Source organism: Ixodes scapularis, unplaced genomic scaffold (genome assembly GCF_016920785.2).
Source record: "Ixodes scapularis isolate PalLabHiFi unplaced genomic scaffold, ASM1692078v2 PGA_scaffold2__306_contigs__length_199485367, whole genome shotgun sequence".
NCBI lineage: Eukaryota > Metazoa > Arthropoda > Arachnida > Ixodida > Ixodidae > Ixodes > Ixodes scapularis.
In genome coordinates, this window is record NW_024609857.1 from 12,127,135 (window position 1) to 12,153,943 (window position 26,809).

The 26,809-nt window shown below is 46.6% G+C and overlaps 1 protein-coding gene across 2 annotated transcripts; it reads right to left on the reverse strand.

The window, feature by feature from the left end:
* Window positions 1-1,403: 1,403 nt before the first annotated feature.
* On the reverse strand, window positions 1,404-26,208 carry LOC8038887 (protein argonaute-2). Of its 2 annotated transcripts, none has more exons than XM_029984137.3 (3): window positions 26,033-26,208; window positions 20,825-20,925; window positions 1,404-4,642 (listed from the first exon to the last, which is right to left on the reverse strand). In XM_029984137.3, exons 2-3 carry the CDS (start codon window positions 20,907-20,909, stop codon window positions 1,878-1,880), a joined length of 2,850 nt encoding a protein of 949 aa, XP_029839997.2. In that variant the 5' UTR covers window positions 20,910-20,925; window positions 26,033-26,208; the 3' UTR covers window positions 1,404-1,877. The 2 variants fall into 2 exon arrangements, with proteins under 2 accessions (XP_029839997.2, XP_029839998.2); XM_029984138.3 differs by lacking the exon at window positions 26,033-26,208 and adding an exon at window positions 25,909-25,991.
* Window positions 26,209-26,809: the final 601 nt, after the last annotated feature.

Genomic DNA, 26,809 nt, shown 5'->3' on the forward strand with positions numbered 1-26,809 from the left:
GACACGCAGACGTCCGACACGGATGGTGGCTGTAGCGTTTATCCAACGGTAAACAACATGGGGGTCGAGCGCCACGGGGACGCCACCCTGACAACACGGGCGCAATGGTGGACAGTGGCGCTATCTATGTAGTGTATATAGAAACTGCGGAAAATTTAAATACAACACAATACTACCGTAATTTGGAATGCTTCTACTTTTTCCTGACATTATTTCTCTATTCCAGCCTTCTGTATTCGGTAAATACACCGCTTAGTTTGAATTGTCCTTTCCGATTAAAAGAAACACTGCTGCAGGTCCCTGAAAGCTTCCTCACCCTTCAAACTCACTACAGCTGGACTTCCTGACAACAGAGGAAAACAGGAGGAACAACAAGCATTCGAACGGCTGGCCAGTGGAAGATGCTGCGCTAGTAGCAGAAAATATTGAACCTGTGAAGGACGACAGTTTGCGTGAGAGAAGCTTCTGGTATTTTAGCTTCAGGACAGTTTGATTTAAATAAAATCTAAATTTTAGAGTATAAGGGACCAATAACGGGCTAAACACCGTCGCTTACATTTGCTGTACATTACTTGATGGATGATTTAAACAAGTCCACAGACGCCACCAGCGGAGTCCATTGAAATACCCCCGAATCCAGCAAAAATCAAATGCGAGAGCAATGTATATAAATAAATGTTCCTTTCTTTACTTTGCCCCTGTACTCGGGCTGTCTCACTTACGATTCTCTCTTTATAGACCAGACTATATTTAACATGTTGCTCGAGCAGCATGCAGCTTTTCTGCTTCGGCGTTTTTGTTTAAAAAGATTAAAAAAAAAACAAAAAAAACAATGAAATAGTAGAGCAGCATTGATTGTGTGAAATGTAAATCTATAGTGATGCTCCTGCAATTGTGGCCATATTTCTTCATTTTCATACACCAGCTGCGATTCATGCATTGCCTGCCCGTCAACCATGTCGGAAATGTCAGTTGAAGTTTCGCCTGCAGCTACAGGCCATGCCTCAATAAAGAAACAGGTGAACGCCAAGTAGAAACGAGCGCGCCGACAGCTAACGTCGTCACAGCCTCCACAGGGCGAGTCGGGGAAAAATTCTGTCCTCACCGTGACATCACCCCGGTCGCCATAAGGGGGCGTCACGCAAACTTCTCGAGGCTAGTAGTTTTGCAGTAGCTTGTACCTTAAATCGGTGACAGGTTAAGAATCCAGGGGAAACAGCGGCCCCTCTCCAGTAAGGGATGGGACGAGTTTCCCTTCCAACTCTTAGCCTGTCAAAGACTACAGGTACTTCGCACACTGCCATTTGGGTACTGGTTTTATCAGCTCTTGTAGCTTTCAACATCCCACTTTTCCATTGCAATGGCCCCAGAGGTGCCACAGCAAAAAAGAATCAAACACGAAGTAACATTCTGGATTGCATTTATTATCGAGTGACAACTGCATTAGAATTGAAATCATCGAGGCACAACAACACAAAAATAACCTTGCACTTGTAATGGATTGAACGAACCTTGTTCAATGGCACCAGGTTAAATGAGAATGCAATGGCTGGGCACAAAAAATAAAAAAAGGCAACAAAAACATAAGAGCCAAAGGTACTGGAGTAGGAACATTTGCTTACCAAGATCACAGTAGCCAGTTAACCAAGCTTCGTTTGGTTAACGAAGCTTGGCTAACTTCAATTACTTGAGCCAAATGCTCAGAGTGAGCATTAAACTTGGGCAGGCACTGCAGTATTGTAAATATACATTATGTAGTAACAAAAACACACAATAAAAAAAAACTATTGCAATCGTGTTGCTTTTCACGCTCTGGTTTCTTGAGATCAAAACAAACTCTGTGCCATTAAAACAGTCACGAGAAGCAACATAATGCTTCAGACAAAGAACATGGCCTCCTTCATGAGAGATTGCACAGAGATGGCAGCATCGAGGAAGTCCATTGATGGTAGGGAGCCACCGGAGCTGCTGCCAGCAGAGTCGTAGATGTCCGAGCGGGCATCCACATAGCACTTGGCCCTCTGGGTGGCGTGGTGAGCATAGTACACAGGCACTGGGATGGACACCGAGCGTGCACAGCGGGCATACGTGTGGCACAGTCCATAGGTCAGCTTCTGCAGGGCATCTGCAGTGAACTCATTGTCATCCCAGAGCACATAGTAGTGTGCTGGCCTGCTGGTACCCTGGATTCCGAAGTGGGAGCAGAGGAAGAAGTCGAAGTCCACCGGGTGAGTGACGGTGGTGTCGATCGTAGTCCCCGGTGGGATGTTGCCGCTCTTCCCGCAACCGTCCCGACGGTTCTCTGGCATGAATCGTGTGTGGTGCCGCTTCTGCACGGTCAGAAACGTGATGCCTGGCTCGTACCCAGCTTCGAGCTCCATGCAGGCGGCGCGAATTGCAGCTAGCTCGTGGTCTAGGACCTGGCGAAACTGGCCCTCACTCACACCATCACGGTAGAACAGGATCTTGTCTGGGCGCACCTGGTTATTTGCAATGTAGAAGCCCAGCAGCAGCTCTTTGGCAATGCTCTTCATATCCTCAATGATCTCCACACGGGCCTTGACCTCCATGTTCTGCTTCTGGATCCGGAAGGCAGTGATGTAGCGGAAGGCAAACCGATCGGTGCTTGCCACAACAGCTGCGATTGAGGGCCTGTTGAACTCCTTGGCACCAGGGTGAGTGACGTCGGCACCCATCACAATGACCGGCTTGCTAAAGATGACGGACTTGACAGACTTTGGTATAGTGTTATTCACACCGCCAAGCTTGGCATTTACTTTCTGCAAGATGTTGTTGACCAGCATCGGATTGCACTTGTTCATGATGCTCTTGTCCGTGACACACTGAGTCATCACCCCAACCTCAGTCTCCCCTGCGCTCTTGAGTTCATTGTAGAAGGGAGACTTGTTGACCACCACCACAAAGATGATTTGTAGTCCTGGAATAGTCTCCTTCTCCTTCCTAAGAACATTCAGCAGGCGATTAGTCTGACCACATTCCTTGATAGCCTGGGGTGGCTCCACAGACATGCCAAGCTGCTTACCCTGGGAGATCACCATGGAAACAAACTTCTGGATTGCCGGTAGAGGACAGAAGCGGGTGTTGCACAAGCTCAGCACAGACCATTTGGTCATGTTGACAGGTCGGTAGAACTCCGTGTCTTTTATCTCCCAGGCACCATTCCTGGGGCTCACTGGAACGTTATCTTTGTAGAGTACGTCGGGAGCTGGCAGCACTCTGGCTTGTACCTTCACTGGGTTGGTGCTGATGCGGATGCCAAAGTGGTCCAGGTACTCCTTGTTGTTCTTAATGCAGTCTTGAACAGCTCCCTGGATGTTCTGAAAACGCTCTGCTGGTGGGACTGCAGCCTTCTTCACAACTGTTGCTGTCTGGTTCTCATCCAGCTTCTGCCGGCAGTGCTGGCCATCGAGAACTACGCACACCTCCAAGGGAATGTAGTTCTTCCTCGTGCCCACTTCGATGCACGGCAGGTGGGGAAAACTCAGTGGGCGATACCTGGAGGCAAAGTAAGCTGCCACAGTGATGGGTGGATCTCCAAACTTTATTTCATTCGCACTTGCCCTTGTCACCCTCTCTATGACATACTTGCGGGGGTAGGGTAGATGAGTCACTTTTACCTTCAGCGTCTTGAGCTTCTTGTTCAGTTTGACAAACTGGGTATCATCCAGCTTTCGCGACCGGTTCAGGTCAAGGTTTCCTCTACGGTCACCGAGCACCTTGGAAACAAGCTCGAGCAGGGGGCCACCTTCAAAAAAGGCAGTTGCCACCGTGTTGACATTGAGAAGGGGCTTCCACTGAGCGGGCCGCACGCTCGTCTGATAGCCGTGCCAAAGTTCCAGGCCACCTCCAATGCTGCTATAGTTCCTCGGCGGAGCGAAGACTGACCTCCCGACCATGGCGTGCACAGTTGATGGCCCGTACCGCATGACAATGTCAAATGCCTGAACAACTGCCTGAGGGACTTCCTTCAACTTTTTGTCATAGACAGCCTGGAGCAGGCTCATGTCTAAGGTGGCAGCATACTGAATGGAAACAACGAAGGTATCCGGATTCCGGCCTTCCTCCTCCATGGTCACGTTGAAGACCTTCTTCTGGAAGTTGAGAGAACTCCTGGTGTACATGTTCTTCTGGCCGTCAAAGACCGGCAGGTTGCCATTCAGGTGATGCTCGTGCTGGCGGACAAGCAGCTGGAACACGCGTCTCTTGCAGTCCTTTGAGATGACTGACTGAACTGCCCCCGAGTGGCGGAGGCTGCCGATATCCACGTCGTAGTGGTAGAAGAGCCCAGTAGGAAGCTGAAGCTCAAAGTGGTTGGCAAGAATTGCAATGGGGTGACCGTCTCTGCCATAGCCCGGACGTGCAGGAAACGCTCCAGCACGTGGAGCAAGTGTGATGCCAACCACGTCGCTGCATTGCACGAGGGTAGTCTTTCCATTGCTCAGCACTGGCTTTGCCTGGTGCTGAGTTTTGCAGAGGTCCCCCGGCCTGGGCGGTGACGCTGATGTCGGTGATGCTAATTTTGGTGACGGTGATTCAGGAGGTGTTTCAAGGAGAGGTGGTCCAGGAAGGGCACGTTGCAGACGACACTGTTGAAGAGCTCGTGTCGCCTCAGTCAGTAATGCTTAAAAAAAAGAGGAGAAACAGAAGGTTCAGCGTAGAAACAAGGCAGAAAACAAAGAATAGCTGTATGTTGGCATATAGCTAATAAATGTGCATCCTACTTATACTATGATATTAACCACTAGCGAGCTCCATATATGAACAGCAGTGGCATAGCCAGGAATATTGGGGAGTTTTAGAATAACGCACTGAAGTTTAGCGGACGCTACGTTAAATTTAGTGCTTGCATTAGTGCACGCTACACAAGAGTTTTAGAATAGCGTTTCTCCTCCACACTCAAAAATTCCAAGCATCTTGCACTCGCAACACTGTCACTTTTACAACGAAATTACAAATCACTCATCGCGCATACATAATTGGAAAGGACCGCATTGAAAACGTTACGTCAACAAAGGAGGAACTGATGAAATGCACTTGGGAGCAGCTAAAACTACATTCTGGAGCAGGCTAGGAGCAGTTCAGATCAGTTTTCATGGCACTTCAGCTTGTGTCTTAGACAAGCACGGGAGCAATTTCGATTGTGCTTAGCAGCACAGATGAACATGACTGGTCGGGACCTAGGTAGATGGGATAACAGTGTAACAGATGCGAAAGCTTGAAACTTTGTGAGCCTTAATCAGAATAAAAAAGCAAGTACCATATGGTTCTGAAGATAGTGTTCTTGATATTTTCTGAATAGCTTTCAGCTGCTCAAAATACAAACTAGCACTGCTTATCGCACAACCCACACATGCTCGACATATTAATTATATGTGCGAACCACGTGACGTGCGTAAGCAATGGACGCGCGGTAGAATAGGGCAACAAATTTCAAGTCTATCTTATTGTGCAACTCAATATCGAAGCAGCAAACTATGATTAACGGAGTTTTCGTACTGGAAGCGATAAGCAGGAGCAAGGTTAACAAACGCCGAGCAGATCTACCGCTTGCGTGAGAGCTGTTGGCCGGCAAGGTTTCGGATTGGACAAAGGTTCAAACGAGTGCATTGGCTTTACTTCCATACAGCCGAGAGCCTAAGGCAGCCAAAAGGCAGAAGCCTGTGCATCCAAATGCTGGCTGCCTCCTCAGATGTATGTTAACAACTAGAGAATACATGTGAATGAAACTTCTATGCACAGATTTATTACACGTTTCAGTTCTATCAAATCACGATTTATCTTGCGAGAATGCAGTTCCAACTTCTAACGATGAAATACTAAAAGGAATCTTTTGCTTATTTGTTTTCGACTGGCTGCATCTGGATACCGGGCCCCAGAGCCTCAGGCAATCTGATGCTTAACGACTCGACCTCACCTTGGCCGACTTGCTTAACCGCCTACGGTTGAAGAACAATCCAGTCGCAGGTTGTGTAGCGCCTGGAATCTGACCCCCCCGAGTTTTTTCGTGCGCTTCCGATTTGGGATACACAAGAATAAACAGAACAAAGGATTGCAAGGCCGACAAAGCTAAACGCGCTCACTGTTGCCAATCGAGTAGAGAAAAACTGAAACTAAGACAAAATACAATTTTTTTGGCGCACGTTTTGCGATTTGGCGCAAAATAGCGCGAGACATTGGCTGTGGCGCAGTTTCCGCAACATGGCGCAGACAAATGTGCCTGGCGCAAATGGCGCAGCCGTTCCACCCCTGCGTCAATTAAATACCTCCGCGTCCACCTACAGCTAACTTATCATGCTAACTTACCTTCATATTGAACATGTATCCCGTAAAGCTTTCAGAGCTCTTTGTTTTCTTAAACGCCCTTTATTTCAAGCTAACAAAGAAACTAAACTCCTTGCCTATACTACCCTTGTCAGGTCGCAGTTGGAATATGCACCCATCATATGGCACAGTCATCAGATTTACTTAATCACGGCCAGTCTAGAGCGGAGAGGCGCGTGCTCTTCTTATGGCCCTCGCTCTTGCTGAGGAAGCAATGCGATTTTTTCTAGTCGTGTAATGCCACTACTTGCCACGTGAAGGCGTCTGACTATCAACGACAAGTCGGCCTCAACTGCTGTTTGTAGCAGACATTTCCGTCATAGTGACTATGCTGCTGAGTGCCACATCAAAAAGCTCCTTCCGGGTGCCGTGCCGACCGTCTTTGAAGACTCTTTGAAGACTATCCATCCGACCTGGCGCCAAGGGCGAAGAAGCCTCGCAAGGACCCTGTACCTCGCGATTCCCCACCCCCTCGGAAACCAACGAAGCGGAAAGCCGAAACAGCTGAATACTCGCACGACGTTTGCGATGTGTCGGAGGGCGTTCCCGACTAGAAACCTAGTGTTTGCACACAAACGACAAACAATGACGCTCAGCGAGCAAGCCGTTATCTTTCCATGATCGGAAGACTTCGCTCTCAGGTCGCATACTACCGCTCCAAGAGCGGGAAGCTTCTGCTGCTTCTGCAACAGCTCGCTACACTTCTGTCAAGAAGATTGCTGCAGATTCGGAGAAGGGAGAAAAAAAGGTGCTGTTTCTTCTTCACCAGATAAAAAGCTACGGGAAGAAATGGCTATGCTACCCCGAAGAGATCATCAGAGAATGTGTCATAAGGAGATTTCTTTCGCCAAAAGGCTATGATCATGCTCGAGCATCGAAACTTCTGACACTTCCAGCAAAGTGCACTCTTCAGAGATACATAGGCCAAGTCCGACATCATCGGGAATGAGCGCCGCCATAAAAGAAAGGCTGATTCACGAAGCCTCAACCTCAGCAGCAGGCAGCACATGGCGCCGTTAATCATTGACGAAGCTGCCATAAAGCCTAAGTGCATTTACGACAGGAAAGGTGATGCAGTGTTTGGCCTCGGGGACAAACCGGATAGCAGTACGCCCTCTAGCTCAAAAGAAACGTTTTTGAGTTAGAGGGCGGCTGGTGCGACTCTTGCGCCCTCTATCAGCTAGAAATTTTCTGCCACACTCTTGGACTGTGAAGAACCTACGTTTTTGCGGTTTTTGCATTCGACGTTTTCTCACCCCTCTTGAAAGTTTTCACTTAATTTTTTTTATGCCTGCTGCGTACCCTTTCTGTGTTATCTTCCATTGTGAGAAATAAGGCTGGCAAGTGCCTGCCATTCAAGCGTTTCTGCTTTCTATTCACAGGAAACGAAGGAGGTGAAGGACGTCAAACAACCCTCGACGCGATTTTGCTAACATTTTTCTCCCCCCTCCCAGAGATAATCCGCGTAGAATCCTCAGTCATCTCCGAAAATAGTTGTCCGGGTTGGGGTGAGAAATGGGTCAGTCCTGTTTGTTTCTTTGCCTTGGTGTGGTTGTGAAAAAAGAAAGCTCTCCCCAAAACGTGCCCCAAAACGAAGTCATCCCGGATTCCGTTTGATCGTCAAGATGTTACTGTCGTCGACTGTGACTGTTATTTGAGATCTTTCTCAAATAAATTCTTTTCGGATAACGCTGCATCGTGTGGTACGTACGATATATTGTTTGAATGTTAACACTTCCTCAATTGTATGTCCGTGTCCTGTCCATCGGTAAACACGTTATTTGTGAGCGTGGAAAATGCACGACTTTCGGCCCTCTTCTGTTGCAATTTATTTTTGACAGCAAAGCGCTTTGTCGTTTCACATGCGGCGAATCATGCGGCGCCGTCAAAACTTCTCTTAAGGGAAAAAAAAAAAAACACAAATAACTACTATACATTCCAGTCGCATTCATTCTGTCGTGCGCATACCCAACAAAAATAGTTTACAATGCTTTCTCAATGTCCTCGGGAACATACATGTACCATGAAACACAAAATATAGCGGGAAAATGCGAGAATTTAGCCGCCAGCAGAGTTTGAAACTGCGCCTATTGAAATCACAGTCCACTCTGTTAGGGTTAGGAGGGACGCCGGTGAGAGTCTAGCCTCAAACTCTGTGACTGGGCTCGAAAACGGTTTGTGGCCTCCTTGGGTCGAGTGATTTTTGGAAAGGTGTATACCCCTCAAACCTAGAGAAGATGAATGTGCTTCGTGCCGTGCAAATATTCTCCCTACAGGTAACTGCAGCCTTAGAACACCTTCAAGGAAACTCGTGCGGTGATCCTGCTCTTTATGTTTTCAAAGACGCAAGCCTTACCATTCATTTCATGAAGACAATGAAGGAATGGTTTGACATTCATGACACGACCTATGCAGGAAGTGCACAGAAGGACGACCCTCGACTGGTGTGGCTAGAAAACTAGTTTCCATGCTACGTGAAGAGCATCCAGGAAACATCCGTGGCTTCAGGAATGAATGCTTTCACAGATGAGACCTTCCAAGCCTTGCTTTTTAGCACAAAGTCAACTACAAAGTTCCTTCTAGCAAAAGGCGCCAACTTCGTCCTCACAAGAAAGCTTAACAGCGACCCCATCGAAGCACTTTTTCGGAGAATAAGATTCATGTGTGGTGGCAATAACATGCTCGATGCAAGGGCTGTGACGGCGGCTCTAGATCACATTGTGAAAGAAAAGGCTCTGCCTGCTGCAGGGGAAGTCAAGATACCCGAGGCTCACACCGAAGACCTTGCTCCAGCTCTACCACCAGCACTAATTGAAGAACTCGGAGGCCTAAGAGAACATCCCGGTGCTCCTTCACGCTCTGACCTACTCTGGACTTTGGTACGTTGGTGGGTATATTGTGAGGCTTATCAGTGACTTTGGATGAGATTCTTGTGTAATGCTTCTAACAACAAGCAAGAAAAATGACCTCTTGTTTATGCTTGTGCAAGGTCAAGGCAGTAATGGACTCTATTACCCAAAGCCAGAGTTGAGCAAATCTTCTCCGATCCCTGCAAGTACTGATTGAACCGTATCTTCGCAACTAGCCCATTCTGAGCTGCCCAGAAGGTGTTGACAACGGTCACGCCAAGCGGTCGGCTAGTTTGATTTCTGAAAAGCTCAACAGGATCCTTCTCGTTAACTATGCCAGAAAGGTTACGGACAATAATGATACGCCGTCTGCCTATGTACATAAGCCGCCGAAAAAGCATTTCAGGCTGTAAACTTGTAAGTCTGCCTCATGTAATTTTTCGTGGCGTACTGCTTCAAAAAGCCTACTTGTTTAGCGTGAATAAACACGGTGCATTGTTACTATGTGTCCCCGAAATGGAAGTCAGATTGTGTTTTTATTTTTTGTTTGCTACAATAGCGTGCATAGAAGACTGACGTTATAAGCACTACAGCCCATGACCACGTTCAGATTCAAGATTTGTTGCGGCTGAAGCGCGACACCTCCCATGGTAATTGGCTTATCTTTTAAAAAAATATATATAAAGCAGAAAGATAAATATCTCTGTGGGTATTCGGTTTTCTGCCGTGGAGTTGTTCTAACCAAGCGCAGTAATTCCTAAAACTCGCTCTTGGAGCGTACGAAGCGCGATAACACAGAAAACGCGCGAGTGCAAAGCGTGCCTCGTACGGAGGGCAGGGGCAGGGCGGTAGCACCCCCACGAGCTGCGGCGACAGGGAGAAACGACCCCTGTGCAAAGGCCGTAAGAAGAGCGTGCGCCTCTCCGCTCTAGACCGGCCGTGACTTAACCAACCGTATTTAGGCACTTCAAAATAAAGCTGCAAGATTTATAACCCACCACTTCTCCCATACCTCCAGTGTGTCTAACATAAAATGTAACCTCAACCTAACCCAACTGCAGTACAGACAATGTATTGCTAGCATGTCATTTTTCCACAAGCTTTATCATGGATCATCTCCCTTTAGGACCTCATTCAACCTGCACATCGTATTTCGTCTAGCGTAGATCACTTTAAAGTACTACGCATCTTTGCCCGCACTAACATGTTCAAGAAATCCCCTCTGGTTCTTGCCGTCTCCGAATGGAACAGCCTGCCTAGAGAAATCGCATTAATCACTTCACCCGATATGTTCATTAGTTCTTTAAGTAATATGTACCAAACTTATATAGTGCTGCTTTGTGTCATGTTTTCATATAGTGTTCTTGTTACTTATATTGTTTATTGCTTGTTTAACATTGTTTATGATAAACTATGTAATAATTTTTTTTTTCCACTTGACCCAATTGTATTAAAGGGACACTGACAGGGTATTTATGCTCGCCGAGGTTTTTAGTTGTATGTGACATATGAGAGCTCAACTACCCAGAACAGAATTTGCGGCTCGAAATTCGGTTTCTTTCCGCCCGAAAACTGCCGATCAAGAACTGGCCGGTTCGAGTCTCGCTCACTCTCTTTTCCGCGGTCACGGGCCGTTTTCTAAGGTATCGATGCGACCACCAAATTTAATCAAAGTCGTAGGTCACTGAAGGCACACACTCAATATTAAAAATATAAAAAAATATAAAACCCATTTTTTGTGGCTTCTAAAAAGCTGCAAATACGTTGATTGAAAAAAAAGTTCCACAGACAACCGGAAGCATTCTGTGCGTGCGTCGTTTCGCGTATCGTGGGACTCGCAGGGACGGCGATGGCAGCGGACGACGGGCGTGGGACCTCTATTTCAGAACTGTCGTTCGCGGTACCGGCGAATTTTGTCTGCCTTTAAAAGAGAAATTTGGGACTGGTCAAAAGAATTGGTATTCATCCCGTACGACACGCCCGACCACCAAGCCGATTTGCACGAAGACGTCGCCGAGCCGTCGCTCCCTTCTCGTGGCTGAAGACATCGCTCGCGCAAACGTCAAGCGCGACGTGTCTACTTCGAGTGGAATATGCACGCGTACGATTTCTTTACTAGGTGAGAATGTCGCGAATGCGTGGTGCATCCCGACTTCGACCCGGGAGTGCTTTTGCTAGAGGAAAATCGGCAGCAAACTTTTCAACTTACAGTTTATCGGCTAAATTATTACTAAGGAAAGAGATACCCGATTTTCGATATGCCCCAGTAGCTCAGTGGGAAAGACGTCCCCTTCACACGCGGTAGAGCCTGGTTCGATCCCCCGTGAAACCCTTTTTTTTTTTTTTTTTTTTCTAAATACTTTTGATGTCTACATTTCTGTTTTTTTTTTTTTACAATTATTACTGAAGAAACAAAAACAAAAAATAAGAAACAAATTTTGTGGACGACACGTCGCTGAATTAAATGGTATGGGATTTCCTTTTTGACACCTGCGAACTCAATGTAATCACTTTCCACAAAATGCAAGGAGCATATAAATCAGGTACCGTCCGCTTCCCGAGGTGCCCGTAAATGGTCTACAGGAATTGCAGCCAGCCATTGGTCCCGATCCCGTTGATCTTTCGGAAACTCTGTCGCACAATGCCACTTCTGTTTCGGACGCGGGACATGTGAGCCAGCTCTTCACGCAACATCTTGGGTGTATTCTTTTCGGAGCCGATCAAAATTCACCACGGGCACTCACTACTCATCTCCAACTCCTCAATGTACAAAACAACTCATCTTGGAGTACAGAACAACGAGCGGAACAAACATAACTGCAAAAGAATCCCACGGCGAGCAGTTCCCATACGCCGCATGTCGTCTGCTACCGGGAAGGAGAAAAAAACAAGAAAAAAAAAAACACACGGTCGGGTGCAGCCACGTGACTTCCGCCACTCCACTCTCGTCTCTCCACTTCTCCGACCTCCGTCAGGTTTCGGTTTCGGTTTCGAGCAGTTGCGTCTTTTGGCTTTATTAAAAAAATACGGTACTCTGTTGCAAAATATTAATTGGGTAGTCCTCCGACACCATAATGAAGCGCCTGGCAAAAAATTAAAAATAAATTTTGGGGGGTGTCAGTGTCCCTTTAAGCTTTGTACTATTGCTTCCCCCCCCCACCAAATAATGCCTGTTTGGGCCTTTAGGGCAAATAAATAAATTAAAGGTACAGTCACAGTATTTATTTCACATGCAATGCTGCAATTAAAAAAAAAAAAAAAAGTCTTTTGATTTAGAGTAACATTTCAAATTTGTTTAAACATTAGAATGAGACGCGAGCAGTCGACCGGCCGTGTCTGCTTGCGTCGCCTCGGCAAGAGGTCTCTTGTGTACTGACCTTCGCACACCGTACCTTCACCAAGAAATGTTTGCGCATCGCAAGCTCAGTGATGTGATTGGCCTAAGCCATTTTGGAGCAGCCAAAACAGTGTTTTGGAGCAGGAAATGTCGCTTTTGGAGCAGCCAAGAGAGTGTCTTGGAGCAGCAAAAGTGGCTTTTGGAGCAGCCAAAACAGTTTTTCGGAGCAGAAAAACTGACTTTTGGAGCATATATTCTTAGAAAATTAAATATTTGTTTTAAGTGCTGGACAAACGAAGGGCACTTTGTGTTGAGTCGTGATGTGACGTGTTGGGGCGGAACTCGCTGCTTGTGTTTTTGCTGCTGAGACATCCCACAAGTTCACAGTGCTGTAGGAGTTGCCAAGCAAATCCGTAAAAAAAAAAAAATTGCTATTGTTTTACTAATTCTTAACGTGGCAGATTTTTATTAAAAAAAGTAAGCAAACGTAAAACAACGCATTGCAAGCGTCCCAGCTGGTGCCTCTGTTGCAATCATGTTCACATGCACGTAAGGGCAACTTCGGCAGGCTTGCAGTTACACGTGCTTCGTCGCGCGGGCGGTGACAACGGCTGTTCGACCGAAACCGAAACCATGCCACTCCGCGCTCCGTCGCCAACTGCATGGTTCCCAAAATAGTATGCAAAATGTAACTGTCCAGCATACGACAATAAACAGTCCAGCGACACGTGCTTGCCAGGCCGGCAGGCGAGGTACAGGCTAAACACACAGAAAAAAAGAACCTGAGCGTATCGATGCAAGACACTGCGAATCAGAGTCAAAAAAGTTCTTGGAGCGCTTCGTGCAACGACTGAACTCGTGACAAACAAGCACGCTGTGTGGGTTCAGCGTGCAGACATTGCCTTCTTTGCTTTAGCTCACTTCTCTTCACCAACTTTCTTTCGCGGCAGATTTTTCACGTACCGGGGTCCCTCTCGAAAGAAAGCCCACCAAGAAAAATCTAAGTAATCAAAACTTCGCCATGCAGTCATTGAGTTAGAGAGGGATTTTATAGCAGCGTATGATTTAAACAAGAGCAGGAATGTCGATGCGTTTCAGTTTAGAAAGCGCCATATCTGCAGCGACGTGGGGACGGCAACACACGACGTCGCGCTTCAGCTCAAAACGTAACTCCCGCCGCGCAAAAAAGTGGTTTTGTTTCACAGCATGACGGCATGTTTGGCACCCGATACACTAACCTCCGAGAGTCCGCACACGCCCGCGTCTACCGCTAAAAAAAAAAAAAAAAAAACGCGAGACGAGATTCCCGAGACGAGTGCACGAAACGCGAGACGTCGGGAAAACTCGTGCAAGACCAAGTAGACGATTGACACAGGGTACTTTGTGTCGGGTGGCGTCTTGTGCGACCTAGCTTACGCATGCTCAATTATGGTTCTTAGTTTAGTTTCGTTTTTGAAAGGCGACCAAAATTGCTTCTTTGGCGCAGGCTTGGCGCAGATTAGCCATATTTCGGTGAAATGTAGCAGGATGTAGCAAGGTTAGCCCCTTGGTGCAGTTTGGCGCAATTGGCGCAGCAATCACATCACTGCAAGCTTCATGAAGCAAGTGATCGTTGCGAAACCACGTCGTCCCGTATTGAAAATCGAAGTCGCAAGGATGCCACAAACGTCGCGCTAATGACGCCGCCAAAGCGGCCACATACATGGTCCTGGGAGCCACCATTTAACTGTGCTCGTCTTGGCTTTACCCAAGTCGTAATCACAAATCCTGCTCGGAGAAGCGCAAGGACTTTGCGTACGCACACAATTTCCAAAAAATAGTGTGCTCTATTCAAAGTATGCGAAGCGCAAAACGTGGTTAGTGTTCGGCGCATGTGCAGTGGCGACGACGCTATTCTTTGCGTACGCCAAGCGTGTGCTATTCTAAGACTCCCTATTATTCTGAGAAGGGGTGGGGGCTGTGTGGACGCTGAAGGCAACATTACTGAGGATGTACGAGGGTGTAACTGGCAAGGATGATTGCAACAATAAGCTTGTCCAAGCTTCCACTATAGGAGAAGTCATCCAGTTGTTAAATCTCATCCGCCTTTCCACTGAATGCAGTTGTGGCAACTTTGAGATGTGGCACTTAGTTGGCTTTCTCGAGAAAATGACTGGGTGCGGAACTGGCAGCAAGTGACAAGCCCCCATCGAGGATTACCTCGTGCGATTGAGTCACATTTCCAGTAAAATATTTCAGGCTTACACTACACTTCCTTTCGTGTAATTTTTGAGAACCGCTGCAGCCACATATTGAGGCCAGAGCGAAGCACAGATTGGACACGAGTCCTGCGTCACCGTTTGGCTGGAACTTGCAGACGCATAGACTGACAGAGAGTCCGCAACCAAGCACCGACTCAGCACTTGTGTCCAGCGTAATTTGTACCCTGCACTGGCCATCTACCAGAGGTCAACATGAGGCACAGCCATGCTCCGTACGCTGACATGTGTCAAGCAGCACCCTGAATTGATTGCTAAGCTTCATCTTAACCACGAATGTCCTGGTGACTTGTGCGATGTAGTCAAACATGGTAAAGCGGTACCGTGTGAACAAGCCTTTACCCAGGTTGACAAAGTGCGCTCGCACATATGGCGCAGAGGTGTGCATAAGGAAAGACGGAAGAGAACAAGCTCCTGCTTCAGAGGAAATGGGGAGTGGCAAAATCGCAGAGCTGAGGCGTGCGACAGCAAGAGATGTGAACTTTACATTCCACTCCACCGGAGTGATAGCTTTGGCAGGGCCTTCTGTCCGAGACACTGTACACAATCATATTTCTACCATCAAGGCACAAAACCTGTACCTAGCTCCTCTGTGCAACACAAGGGCAAGGTTTTGTATTAGGCTACACAAATACAGTTTGGCTCATTAGCATTACATGGCCATGCAAGCTGTAAAGCACTCAAGAGTCGAAGGGGAGAATTTTTGAGAAAACAAAGCTATTCATGATTGAAAATCTGCACCCAACAGGGACAATAGGAGTCAACTTCACGAATCAGTGGCGTTGCCAGGGGTGTAATGGAACACGGAACCCTAAAGGTAGGGTTCCATTTTCCCTAATAAACCCAAAAAACTCGGGAAAATACCTGCCGGTAAAATTTTCGTCAATTTGGATTTACCTGATAAACTCCAAATTCCAATGTGCCAATGAAAAAAAATAAAATAAAAAGAGGAGAAGGCATTTTACAATTAAGTTCGGACAGCCCACCAGGTCATCGGTCTTGAGAAAATGTCACCTTAGTTTTCTTTCAAATTTCGGAGCACTGACTCTCGCCGCTCATCACGTCAAGGCTCGCCGGGACAATAGATCTTTTGAATCCCGACAAAAGTGCTATTCTGGTTTCCGGTGAATGTTTCCGGTTTTCGGGGAACCATAGAGATTTCATAAAAAGGGAAGGAGAGGGCAGGCAGTTGTAAGCTTCTATATTGCACCATTTACCACTCCACCCCACGCAGCCGCGCAAACCTCAAGGAGTTTATCGATTTTAAGATTTTGACGTTTATCGAATCAACAGATGCTTGCCACTTTCGTAATGGGACAAATTAGTAATGGCATTGGCACTCATGCCAAATCCAGCTGAGTAGATATTACTTGACACAAGCTTGTCCTTTTCGGAATTTAGCGCACATTTACACCCGGATATTATTTTTTTAAAAAAGGAACACCAAATTAAGCTTTATATTTCTAAGAATCGGGAATAAAAAAAAACAAAAAAAAAACTTGATTTTTGGCAAAAAAAAAAAAAACAAAGAACTCTGAAAATACAGAATCCTACCTATATTATAAACATACATTTTGAGCCCCTCTACCAAGTCATAGACATGACTTGGGGGATGGGCAATGTACTTTTACAACTGTATTTAAATACAAATACAGAATACTTCCGCAAAAATGTATTTAATTACAAATTCAATTACACCTTTAAAGAAATGGTGAACCAAAATTTGGATTAAAAAAAAACAACAAAAAACAATGCAGGAGATGTAGGCAGGACGCTACAATCCCTACAACACTACCCGTAAGGCGACATCTCGAATGGACGGCCGTATTTTGGGAAAAAGAGGTCGAGACTGAACCAGGCCAACGAGGTGCATGACGTAGAGATTTCTTGTTTCCTCCTCTCTCTGCTTCGCTCCCTCAAGGTGGCAAGGCGGGGAAGACGCGAGGCCGTTACCTCTCCTTCTCAGAGGAACACTATGTGAACATTTCTGTAACATGCGCCTCCTTTTTCTTTTAAAATATGGCCATCCATTTGAGATATCGCTCTCAAGTGATGTTTTGGTGTTTGTAGCATAAGGTTGCACGCTTATGCCGCATGTCTTGTGGAATCCAGATTTTTTTTAACCGAAATCTGGATTCCCCAAAACACTCGACAAAAGCGTGCAACGGGATGCTACAAACACCAAAACATCACTCATACAGTGATATCTCAAACGGACGAGCGTATAAAAAAAAAAAAAAAAAGGCGCATTTGGCAGGAATGTTGACGTCATGTTTCTCCGAGAAGGAGAGGAAACGGCCTTGCGTGTTCTCCGCCTCGCGTACTTGAAGGAGCAAAGCGAAGAGAGGAGGAAACTAGGTATCTTGACGGTCACATGCCTCGTCGGCCTGGTTCAATCTCAACTTTTTTTTTCCAAAAATATGGCCGTCCATTTGAGATATCGCCTTACTAGTAGTGTTGTAGGGATTGTAGCGTCCCCCGCCTTCATCTCCACCATTGTTTTTCTTTTAATCCAAATTTCGATTCACCATCCCTTTAAGGGGTGCTGAACCCGAATTCGGATTTTGCAAAACAAATATGCAGAGGCGTTGAACGGGACGCTACAAACTCCAAAACATCACTCGTCCATCAATATCTGAAACAGATGGCAGTATTTTTGGAAAAGGGTGCGATCAAGCGAGGACTAAGACGTCACAACCCTCCTGGAGCATTTGAGAATGGGGGGAAGCGGCCTCGCTTCGAATCAACAGCTAGAGTGGACGAAATGAAGAGGAGAGGGAAGGAGAATCGTGATGTCACAAGTCTTCTCAGCAGCCTTGAATCGCGCACCTCTTTTCCAAAAATACGACCATCCGTTACAGATATTGCTGCACGAGTGATGTTTTGGGGTTTTGCAGAGCCCCGTCCATCGCTCCAACCATGTTTTTCGAGCTCCAAATTTCGGTTTAGTATCATTTAAAAACTAGTATTTTGGAAGAGGTCTAATTAAACAATGCAATGTGCGTGGCTTTCGAGTGTTCAGTGAGCACATACAACAAGCTCAAAATATGACTGCTTCGTTCAAGAGAAACTACTTTCTCTCGAAATTGTATGGTAATCAAATCCACTGAATGCAGGCTTGAGTTAGATCCAACATTGGCCCGTCGGGACTATTTCAGCGTATGAGCAGCCTTCCCGAATTTCTCCCAACGGTGCCAATCTTCGATTAAGCAAATGGATCCGCAAGTCTAATAGAATCCCCCAGACGATCATTATTAGATTATAATTAGAGTTCCGTGCTTTCAGAGTTCATTTCTAGTCAAATTCGGAGGGAGATTTTCGGAGTTTATTTTTAGCCGAAGATTCCGAGTTTATCGGAGTTTACATTTGTTTCATTCCCAACTCTTCGAAACTCTGCGTTTAATTTCAGTGTATCCTATTAAAAATAAATATATAAATAATAACCGGATGTAAACGTATGCCAGATAAAAACGCGCTTGTATAGTTAGAATTTTTTCAGTTGAATTTGGCGTTGGTGCCATTGCCAATACTAATTTGTCCCACGACAGAAGCCGCAGACGAGTGTTGCTTCGACAAACGTCAATACCCTAAAATCAATAAACTCCGAGGTAGTCGCTAGAAGGCTATTAGCCCCGAGAGTGAACACAAGCGTCGCTGCGGTCGCCGCGCCCTGATTGGGCGAGGTGTACCGCGACGTCAGGGGAAGGACACCGCTCCGCGATCTCGCATCGGCTAGCTTCCCAGCACTGGTTTCCTGGTATGGCGTTGTGTGCTGCACGCTCTTCGAGGAGCCGGACCTTGTTTACCAGGTGTACAAGACGTTGAGTTAGGCCGGTATTGACGCGCTTCCGTACATTTTACGAGCCTGCTTGCCCCTTTTACTAAAATTGGGTTACAAATCCCGAAAGCTATCGGCAAAGGCAATTCTGCCGTCCGTCCACACGACACCAAGGCAATCTTGCGAGGGGTCGGTGAACTGCCGGTGCCAGTGTTTCAGACGCTGGAATTCTGTACCTTGCATGTTCATGATTTAGGACAATATTACATCCCGCTTTCAAGGCATTTGAAGGGGCATTTATATCATGGGCCTTTGGGCGGTTGGCGAATTAGCTCGCGACCCCGACTCTGCATGCGCTGGTTTACAGATGTTTTAAAGGCTCTGCGTCTGATGGTCTTTGAAGTCCTCATACAACAGGGTTGTTTTACATAAATGCAGCTTCTTCAGGAATTAATTATATAGTTTATACACGTATGCAGCCATATTTCTTAGAAGATGCACAATTACTGGAAATTAGTTTGTATGGTAGCAGCAAAAACGGCCGAATTGCCCCCAGTTGCCTGTATGATATGTATTGAACTACCCAAAATATGCGCACCAATAGTACCATAATTTGGAATGTTTATACTTTTTTCCGACATTCTTTATTCCAGCTTGGGTATTCGGAAAATACACCGTTTAGTTTGAATTGTCATTCCTAATTAAAAGAGACACTGCTGCAGGTCCCCAAAAGCTTCCTCAGCCTTAAAACTCCCTACAGCTGGACTTTCTGACAACAGAGGAAAACAGGAGCAAAAGCAAGCAGTTGAACGGCTGTCCAGCGGTAGATGCTGCACTAGTAGCAGAAAATGTGGAACCTGTGAAGGGTGACAGTCTGTGTGAGAAAAGATTCTGGTATTTTAGCTTCAGGACAATTTGACTTAGGTAAAATATCAATTTTAGGGCTTAAGGGACTAATAACGAGCTAGACACCTTCGCTTACGTTTGTTATACATTACTTGAGGGTTGATATAAAGAAGTCCACAGATACCACCCGTGTAGTCCATTGAAATACTATCCGAATCCAGCAAAGGTGAAATGCGAGCAATGTATATAATAAATGTTGCTTGTTTTTTTACTTTGCGCCTGCAGTCGGGCTGTCTTACTTGTGATTCTCTCCCCATGGCCCAGACTGTATTTAGCATGTTGCTCGCGCAGCATGCAGCTTTTCTGCTTCGGCGATATTGTTTAAAACAGATACAAAAAAATAGTATACATAGCCTGCCAATTCATTCAGACCACCAGCAGCATTTATTGTGTGTGATGTAAATCTATAGTGATGCTCCTGCAATTAAGGCCATATTTCTTTATTTTCATATACCAGCTGCGATTCATGCGTTGCCTGCTGTGTCAACCATGCTTAAAATGTTGGTTGAAGTTTCACCTGTAGCTACAGGCCATCCATACCGGAATAAAGCCACATAAAAGAATTTACACTACCTACGAAAAAAACGCAAAAAAAAATTATATAGAAACGAGCGCGCGGACAGCTAGACTAGCGTCGTCACAGCCTCCACAGGGCAAGCGGGGCAAGTTGGGGAAAAATTCTCTCCTCGCCGTAACGTCACCCCGGTTCGCCGTAAGGGGGCGCCACGCAAACTTCTCTTGGCTCGTAGTAGCGATCCCATCCTATTCCATTAATCTAGCCCGCGGCCGCACGAGATGGAGTGGTTAAAAATGTAATAGAGAAGTTTCAACTGCCCCTCTTCCCTACTTTATACAATGGCCCAAATTTGAAATCAAAAAGCGGCTTTAGTCGCGACCCAAATGTGTTGCCCTGAATCAACCTTGACGAGACAAGCAGCAAGACCCCTTTTGACAATGGTCCGAGAATTGAAAAATAATCATGGTGGCATTTCCCCACGACCAATCTCGCCTCCTCCTCCTCCCCTCCTTCCCCACTGCGCTGCTCAAATTGCGGGGGGGGAGGCATTGGCAAAAAAATTTCGAGTTCATTGGATAAATCCGAATTAACCAAAGTTTTACCGGCGAGCGTTTTTCGGATTTATCCGAAAAACACGGAACCCTAATTATAATTCGAGACTAGAATATCTGCACACGCCTACTAATAATAAAGCAGCATCCACAGGGTCTAGAATACAGTGCAGAGACACAAGGACATTTGAGTGCAACTGCTCTTTTCCCACGAGACTCGTGGCTCAGTGATCGCCATCGAAATCTGGGAACATAATGGCACATGCAGACACTCCACAATTCTCACCTGTCGTTGTCACAGGAGGGACTCCAGTACCTGGAAGTATCCTTGCACGGCCCCGACCCCTCCCTTTCCCAGGGGCGGCTTGCATGGTGCCACTTGAACCTCTGAGAAACATTTTTATGACATCAGTTTGTGCTTCCTTTGATTGCAAAGGCGTTCTCCCATAAAACGGCCTGTCCATCTACTACAGTCCGTTTGGACAAGGTAGTGGTGCCACTACATACTCCAAAAAACCTCTAGGAGAGTTTGAGATAGCATTACAAAGAAACCAAATGTTTTATCACTCGCAGATCAGTGTCTGAAATGCCATACAGATAGGAAACTTTCTGCATCGGCTGCTTCGTCAAACAAGCCAAGTCAGCAACCAGTCCGGGCTTGTATTGGCTCGATTCAAGAAGCTTCTTTGCCAGTAATGACAAATATGTTCGAGAACTGAATAGAGTCAGTATTTACAGCAACCATTGTCAAAAAAACCAAAACACAAGAGGCACATTGTACAGCTTGCTTTGCCCACAGCATGGTGTTGAACCAACGAAAGGCTTGTGGACTGGATTCTTTACGACATCTACCCCACCCTACCTTCTTGAGTTGCAATAGACTGTAGTATACATCTTTTCGTGATCTGTCAAAAATGCAGTGCCACGTCCATTCACTTCGCATCACACAAACACAAGCATGAACCAGTTCATTAAATTGGCATATTTGAGCATTTGCTGGTCCATTCTGTCGAGATTCCTCGTTCCCCACGTGAAAGCTGCAGGATCATTGCCTGGTTGATGTGGCGGGAGTTTGAACACTCCACTGAGTTTGTGTCAAGAAGCTGCTGTCAAAACTCACTTGGCACACCACAATTTTATCCGGCACGGCATTTTGAGCAGCTGTAAATGCTCTCAAATGCTCACGGCAATTTCAAAGTAGCGAGTAAAGCCTCACCTGGTTAATAAGATGAGGGACCCAATTATCGTGGCATAAGGTAATGTTTGCTTTAGCAACTGCAGCCTTATATATCCTGATGTGTATCATATCCTTGCCCTTGGAGGTAGCATCTAACTCGTGACCGTGGCAAATCGCATGTGCTATCCGTAAAAACTGAAAAAATATCATCCCCCAGTTTTCTTGTGGATACCCATGTCCACGGGCAAGAATTCCTAAAACTTCGTTAATTACTTAGCCAACGGCGTCAAAACCTCCAACGAAATTTTACACTTGACTTCCCAAGAACATCACTATCACCTTAGCAGTTGGCTTGAAAAACGTTTTTGCTGTAGTACATCTCTGCTGCATTTCTTGAAAATGGCAATGCTGTTTACATTTCTGACATCTTATTTATCGTGCATATTTTTTGGTTAGTACAAATAACAAAGTATATTGATGCCATAGCTTAGAAGCCAAAACAAATCAGAAGTGGAGAAAAAAATCTAATCAAGCATTGATGCTTTGATAGTTCGGTACCCTAACGTTCGACAACCTACCCACGTCCAGCGTTCCCCTACTTTTGTTGTCACGTGACAATCTGCCAGGGTAACCCGGATTTATTCGAGTGGATTTGGAACACTGCCTCGGTGTGACGCGCTCCTGTACGCTATGCGTCGTTTAGTTGCTGCGCTCGGAGTATGGAACTGAGCGTCAGAGTAGGAGTACAGGAGTGCGGACTTAACACACTCAGTACGTGAGCCAAAATCACCCTGCAACTAGACTACTTCGTCTGCGTTGTCACCCGTTGTTGACCCTGGCAGGTTTTTTGGCCCCAATTTTTACAGAAAAGGAGCTATGCTTTGCAATTTTGCATGACAAAAAAGACCTGTGAAATGCACCTTTCACGAAAAAAAATTGCTACGTGCAGGCGCCGATTTTTACGGCCCATTGCACGGCCGTAAAAATGGCGCCTGCACGGCCCATTCTGTCGAAATCTCGGAAATCTGGTGGTTGCGCAGTTTCGCATTCCTGGGGCGCGGCCACCCGTGAAGCCGGTTACTTGGTTTAGTTTAGTGTTGACGGGAGGCTGTACATCTGCACACTATGCAAAAAAAAAATAAAAGCTTCGAAAGGAATGTGAATATCTTTCCACCGGTAAGTTCGTGGATTGTTGGAAGTTCATGAAACTGCTCTGATGATATAATTATATTCGTGAAATCGAAGGCAGTTGGTAACCATGTGTGGGACCCCGAAGGTCTGCCTGCGTGCTCCGCCTTTTGTGAGAGCCAGAATGCATGGGAAAATGGCGGACCTTTTCCTCTAGAGTTAATGGGCGCGTTAAGTCCGTGCTCCGGAGTGCGAGAGTTTAGTGCTCCATTCACTAAACAAACAGGAGTGTCACCGGAGACTGACACTCGAGCGCGCTCTTCGTGCACCGAGAATTTTTCGGAGCACGAGTGACTTCTTCGCGCTCCGTGATGTCACGTAAACAAACAAGATAGCTGCATGGCTGTTGAGACCGTCGAGACGAAAAGGCGTAGCCGGACCGCTGCCCCTTTTCAGTTGATTAGTGCTTAATCCAGCGCATAAAAACAATTTGATTTAAAAGTCAAGACAGCAATTAGCCTTCCGAAAAAGGTTTGTTTGTGCATCTCGCTTGAAAAAGGAATTCATATATCAAACGGTAGCATGCCGATTGCACAGCGACGGAAAAGTTATCAAGATGCGGAGACATTCGGACCGCTGTGTCCCTTTTATAATGCCTAGCCCAGCGAATAAAGATACTTTGATTTGAAAGCCGAAACATCAGTCACCGTCGAGGAAAAGGTTTGTTCGTGCGTCTTGCCTGAAAACGAATTGACCTATCGAACGAACGTGCCGATAGCTCGGCGACAGAAAAGTTGTGATGAAAAGACAGCCAGACCGCTGACGTGTTTGGAATGCTTATCCCAGCATCAGCGAATAAAGATACTTAGATTGGAAAGCCGAAACACCACTTAGCGTTGCGGGCAAGGTTTGTTCATGTATACCGCTTAAAAACGAATTGACGTGCAATCGAACGACTGTGTGCCGGTATCGGCGTAGCTTCAGCCTCGCTGCGGGACGGAACCAGGGAATCTCCGACAAATTTGAGGATTTCCTGCGTCGACGAGCGGGTTCAAGAATGTTGTCTTTAACTCAAATCGGAACAGCATGCATGGTCAATAAATAGATCGGCCTGGTAACCTTCCACATATGTGCACGAAGCGAGTCTTCAAGCCTTTGAGGAATATTAAAACGTTTGTAGAAACTTCACAACGTTGCAGTCTCTTTTGCTTTAGACTCTGCCGCTCCACACGGGCCTAATTTATCTTCGAAATATGTTCAACTTCTGCCACCTATTCACGGTCGGAAGGAGTTTGAGTGGCCAGTCTGTAGCCAGCCCGTCAATAGTTTCTGGCAGTGTTTCAAAACTTACTTGATCTAACTCTAGGGTAAAGCTGGTTATCGAAAACCTACCCGCGTCCGGCGTTTCTCCATTTTTGTTGTCACGTGACACAATCTGCCAGGGTAACTCTGATCCATTCGAGTAGGTTTGGAACGCAGCCTCGGTGTGTCGCGCTCCTGTATGCCATGCGCCGAACGCGGAGAACGCTTGGCCGCTTGACCGCCTGAATGGCGGCAGTTTGGGGCTTTGGCGGTTACCTCGAATCGCGCGCAAAGAAATAGTTGGCGCGGGGTCGTGTGCGGGTGAAAAGGTTTAAATAAGAAGTCATATTCCAATGGAATGCGACAAGCTGGTCCCGAGATGTCAGTCAAAAACATTTATATCCTTGTTACACGGGCACACTTAACTGCAGTTACGCTAAGCCACAGTTAGCGCACAATATTTGCGGACAACATTCTGCGGCTATGCAGTCAAAGCTATGGGCGAACGTGCGCTTGAGCATCTTGAGCACCCATCAAAGCAGTGCGCGCGCGCTCTTCACTTCTTCTGAAATAGCTGTCCAAGAGTATAGTGTGGTATCTGTGGTGCCACGCAACAGCAGTTAAGCTGAGTTAACCGCAGTTAAGTGTGCCGGTGTAACAGGGGTATTAGATTTCTTGCTGTCAGTGCTGCAGGGGCAACATCATTGAACCTCCTCTAGAAGAGATGGTTGGCTTCACTACATGGCAGGTTTGTACGCCTCGGTGGCACCACCGCACGGCAACCACACATACTATTTGCCCTCTCCCTTCCGCTTGCCACTGCTCGGAGCTGACAGGCATAGTGTAACTTATATGAGAGCGCCAGCCGAAAAGACTGGCTGCGCCCTCTCACGGCGCGTTGCCGCACTCAAGACTCGCGCCGTGCGCATACGTTTCCTTTCTTGGTCGCGGTCACGCTTCTTTCGCTCGCTTCCGTTTGACGCTTACGAGATAACAGGGACTGGCGCAAGGTGCCGCGAAATGTTATCTGTAGCATGCGCGAGCCCCGTCACCCATCATAATGGCCGAGGCAGATGCGCGGCATGATGGCTGTCCTAGCGGCACCTTGCGCCGGTCGTCGGGCGGAAGCGAGCAAAAAAGACATGACTGCGAGCACGAAAGGAAGCACATTCTCGAAGCGTGAATCTTGAGAGCGGCCGCGCGCTGTCAGAAGGCGCAACCGGTCATTTCGGCAGACGCCCCCGCGCCCCGCAGACTTTCGCCGCCGACTGTACGGGGACGCTAGGACGCCGCTTCACGTCAGCATTAAATGGTCGCGTCTCGCGGACGCCTCTTTTGTGGTCGTGTCTCGTGAACGCTACAGTGCCCCCTGGCCGAGAGAAACAGGGCTGTAGGAAAGTCCAGGAAACTCCACCCCACATGTGCTTTCCCCCCCCTTCCCCCCCCCCCCCCCCCACACAAAAAAAAAAAAAAAAAAAATTGCGACATGCAACGGGTGCTTTTGGCTTCATATCTGACAGACAAAGAGAAGTTATGCCTTCAAAGCGACCAAAGTCCCGAGTTTAAGCACTGTCAAAACAGCACAGCTATCTTTACCGATGTGTTCAATAAACGGCCGCGTTCACCTGCATTCCGAAACTTTAGTCGATGTCAACCATGTAAGCACGCTGCGAAACGCAGTTTAAATGTGGCGCTATATCATGCGAAGCATGCGATACACTTTTTCCTTCAAGACTGAAATGGAAACCAGACTTTTTAGATACCCGGCAAAAGGCGACGCGGATTGATGAAGAGGCAGCGCGCGAAGACGCTAAGGTTACGCTGTTAAGTTAGTAGAACGTCCCTCCAAAAGCGACATCTAAAGCAGAATCGTATTCGTATACTTACGGACAGAGTGCCGCGTCGAGTCGCGGGACCAAACGTCACTCGGGAAGAGGGCAATCGTGCACTGGCGCGATCGACAAATGAATTATGAAACCAAGACAAGCAACCCACGGGCCGTGGCGAGGGTGGCGAGCCACCAAACAAAGCGCCAAAGTAAAGAAAAAACAAAAATTAAGTGCGGGATACGTGTTTCGTAACATCAGGCTCGATGATTGGATTTTAGATGTCACGTGATAGCAGTTCATTTAGAAAAAATCTGCAAAAAAATATTTTTGTTGGGTTTGTTTGGAACAAATGTTTAAAGAATTAAAATGCTTAAAAATTATAAAAGTCCAAGACTATCAGGATTCAGCTGCTTTGGAAATTTCGCAAAGCGTTCGGTAGACTCAGATTTTTGATAGCTGGGTGAATTAGTTTGTTAAGTTTATTTATATTGACTTTAAATTCGTAGAAATAAAGTTATATTATATATATATTCAGCAAATTCTTAGATAATTGTTATCTGTCACATTCGTCACATTTGACCAGAGGCGGGAGGAAGATCGAAGGCGAAGCACGTGCGAAGCTGTTGCCTTGCCTAGGCTGCCTAGGCTGTCAATCGCTTTGCCGCCCGTGGCCCGCGTTTCGGCCCTTGTTTGCTTTCACCGGCTCCGAGTGTTCCTGCAACCTTTGGAAATCCACCTCAATTTGTCGTGAATCCACGTTTCTGAGCGTTGGTTTTCCCTTGGTGTATTGTTGATATTTTCACATAAGCATTTCTTTTGCAAGATTCGATTCCTT

What these genes read in the sequence shown, in the direction of transcription:
- LOC8038887 (XM_029984137.3), bottom strand. Translation starts at nt 20,909, where the DNA reads ATGCAAGCCGCCCCTGGGAAAGGGAGGGGTCGGGGCCGTGCAAGGATA. An exon ending in CCCTCCTGTGACAACGACAG is followed by an intron (nt 4,643 to 20,824) that starts GTGAGAATTGTG and finishes CTTTTTTTTAAG; the next exon opens with CATTACTGACTGAGGCGACA.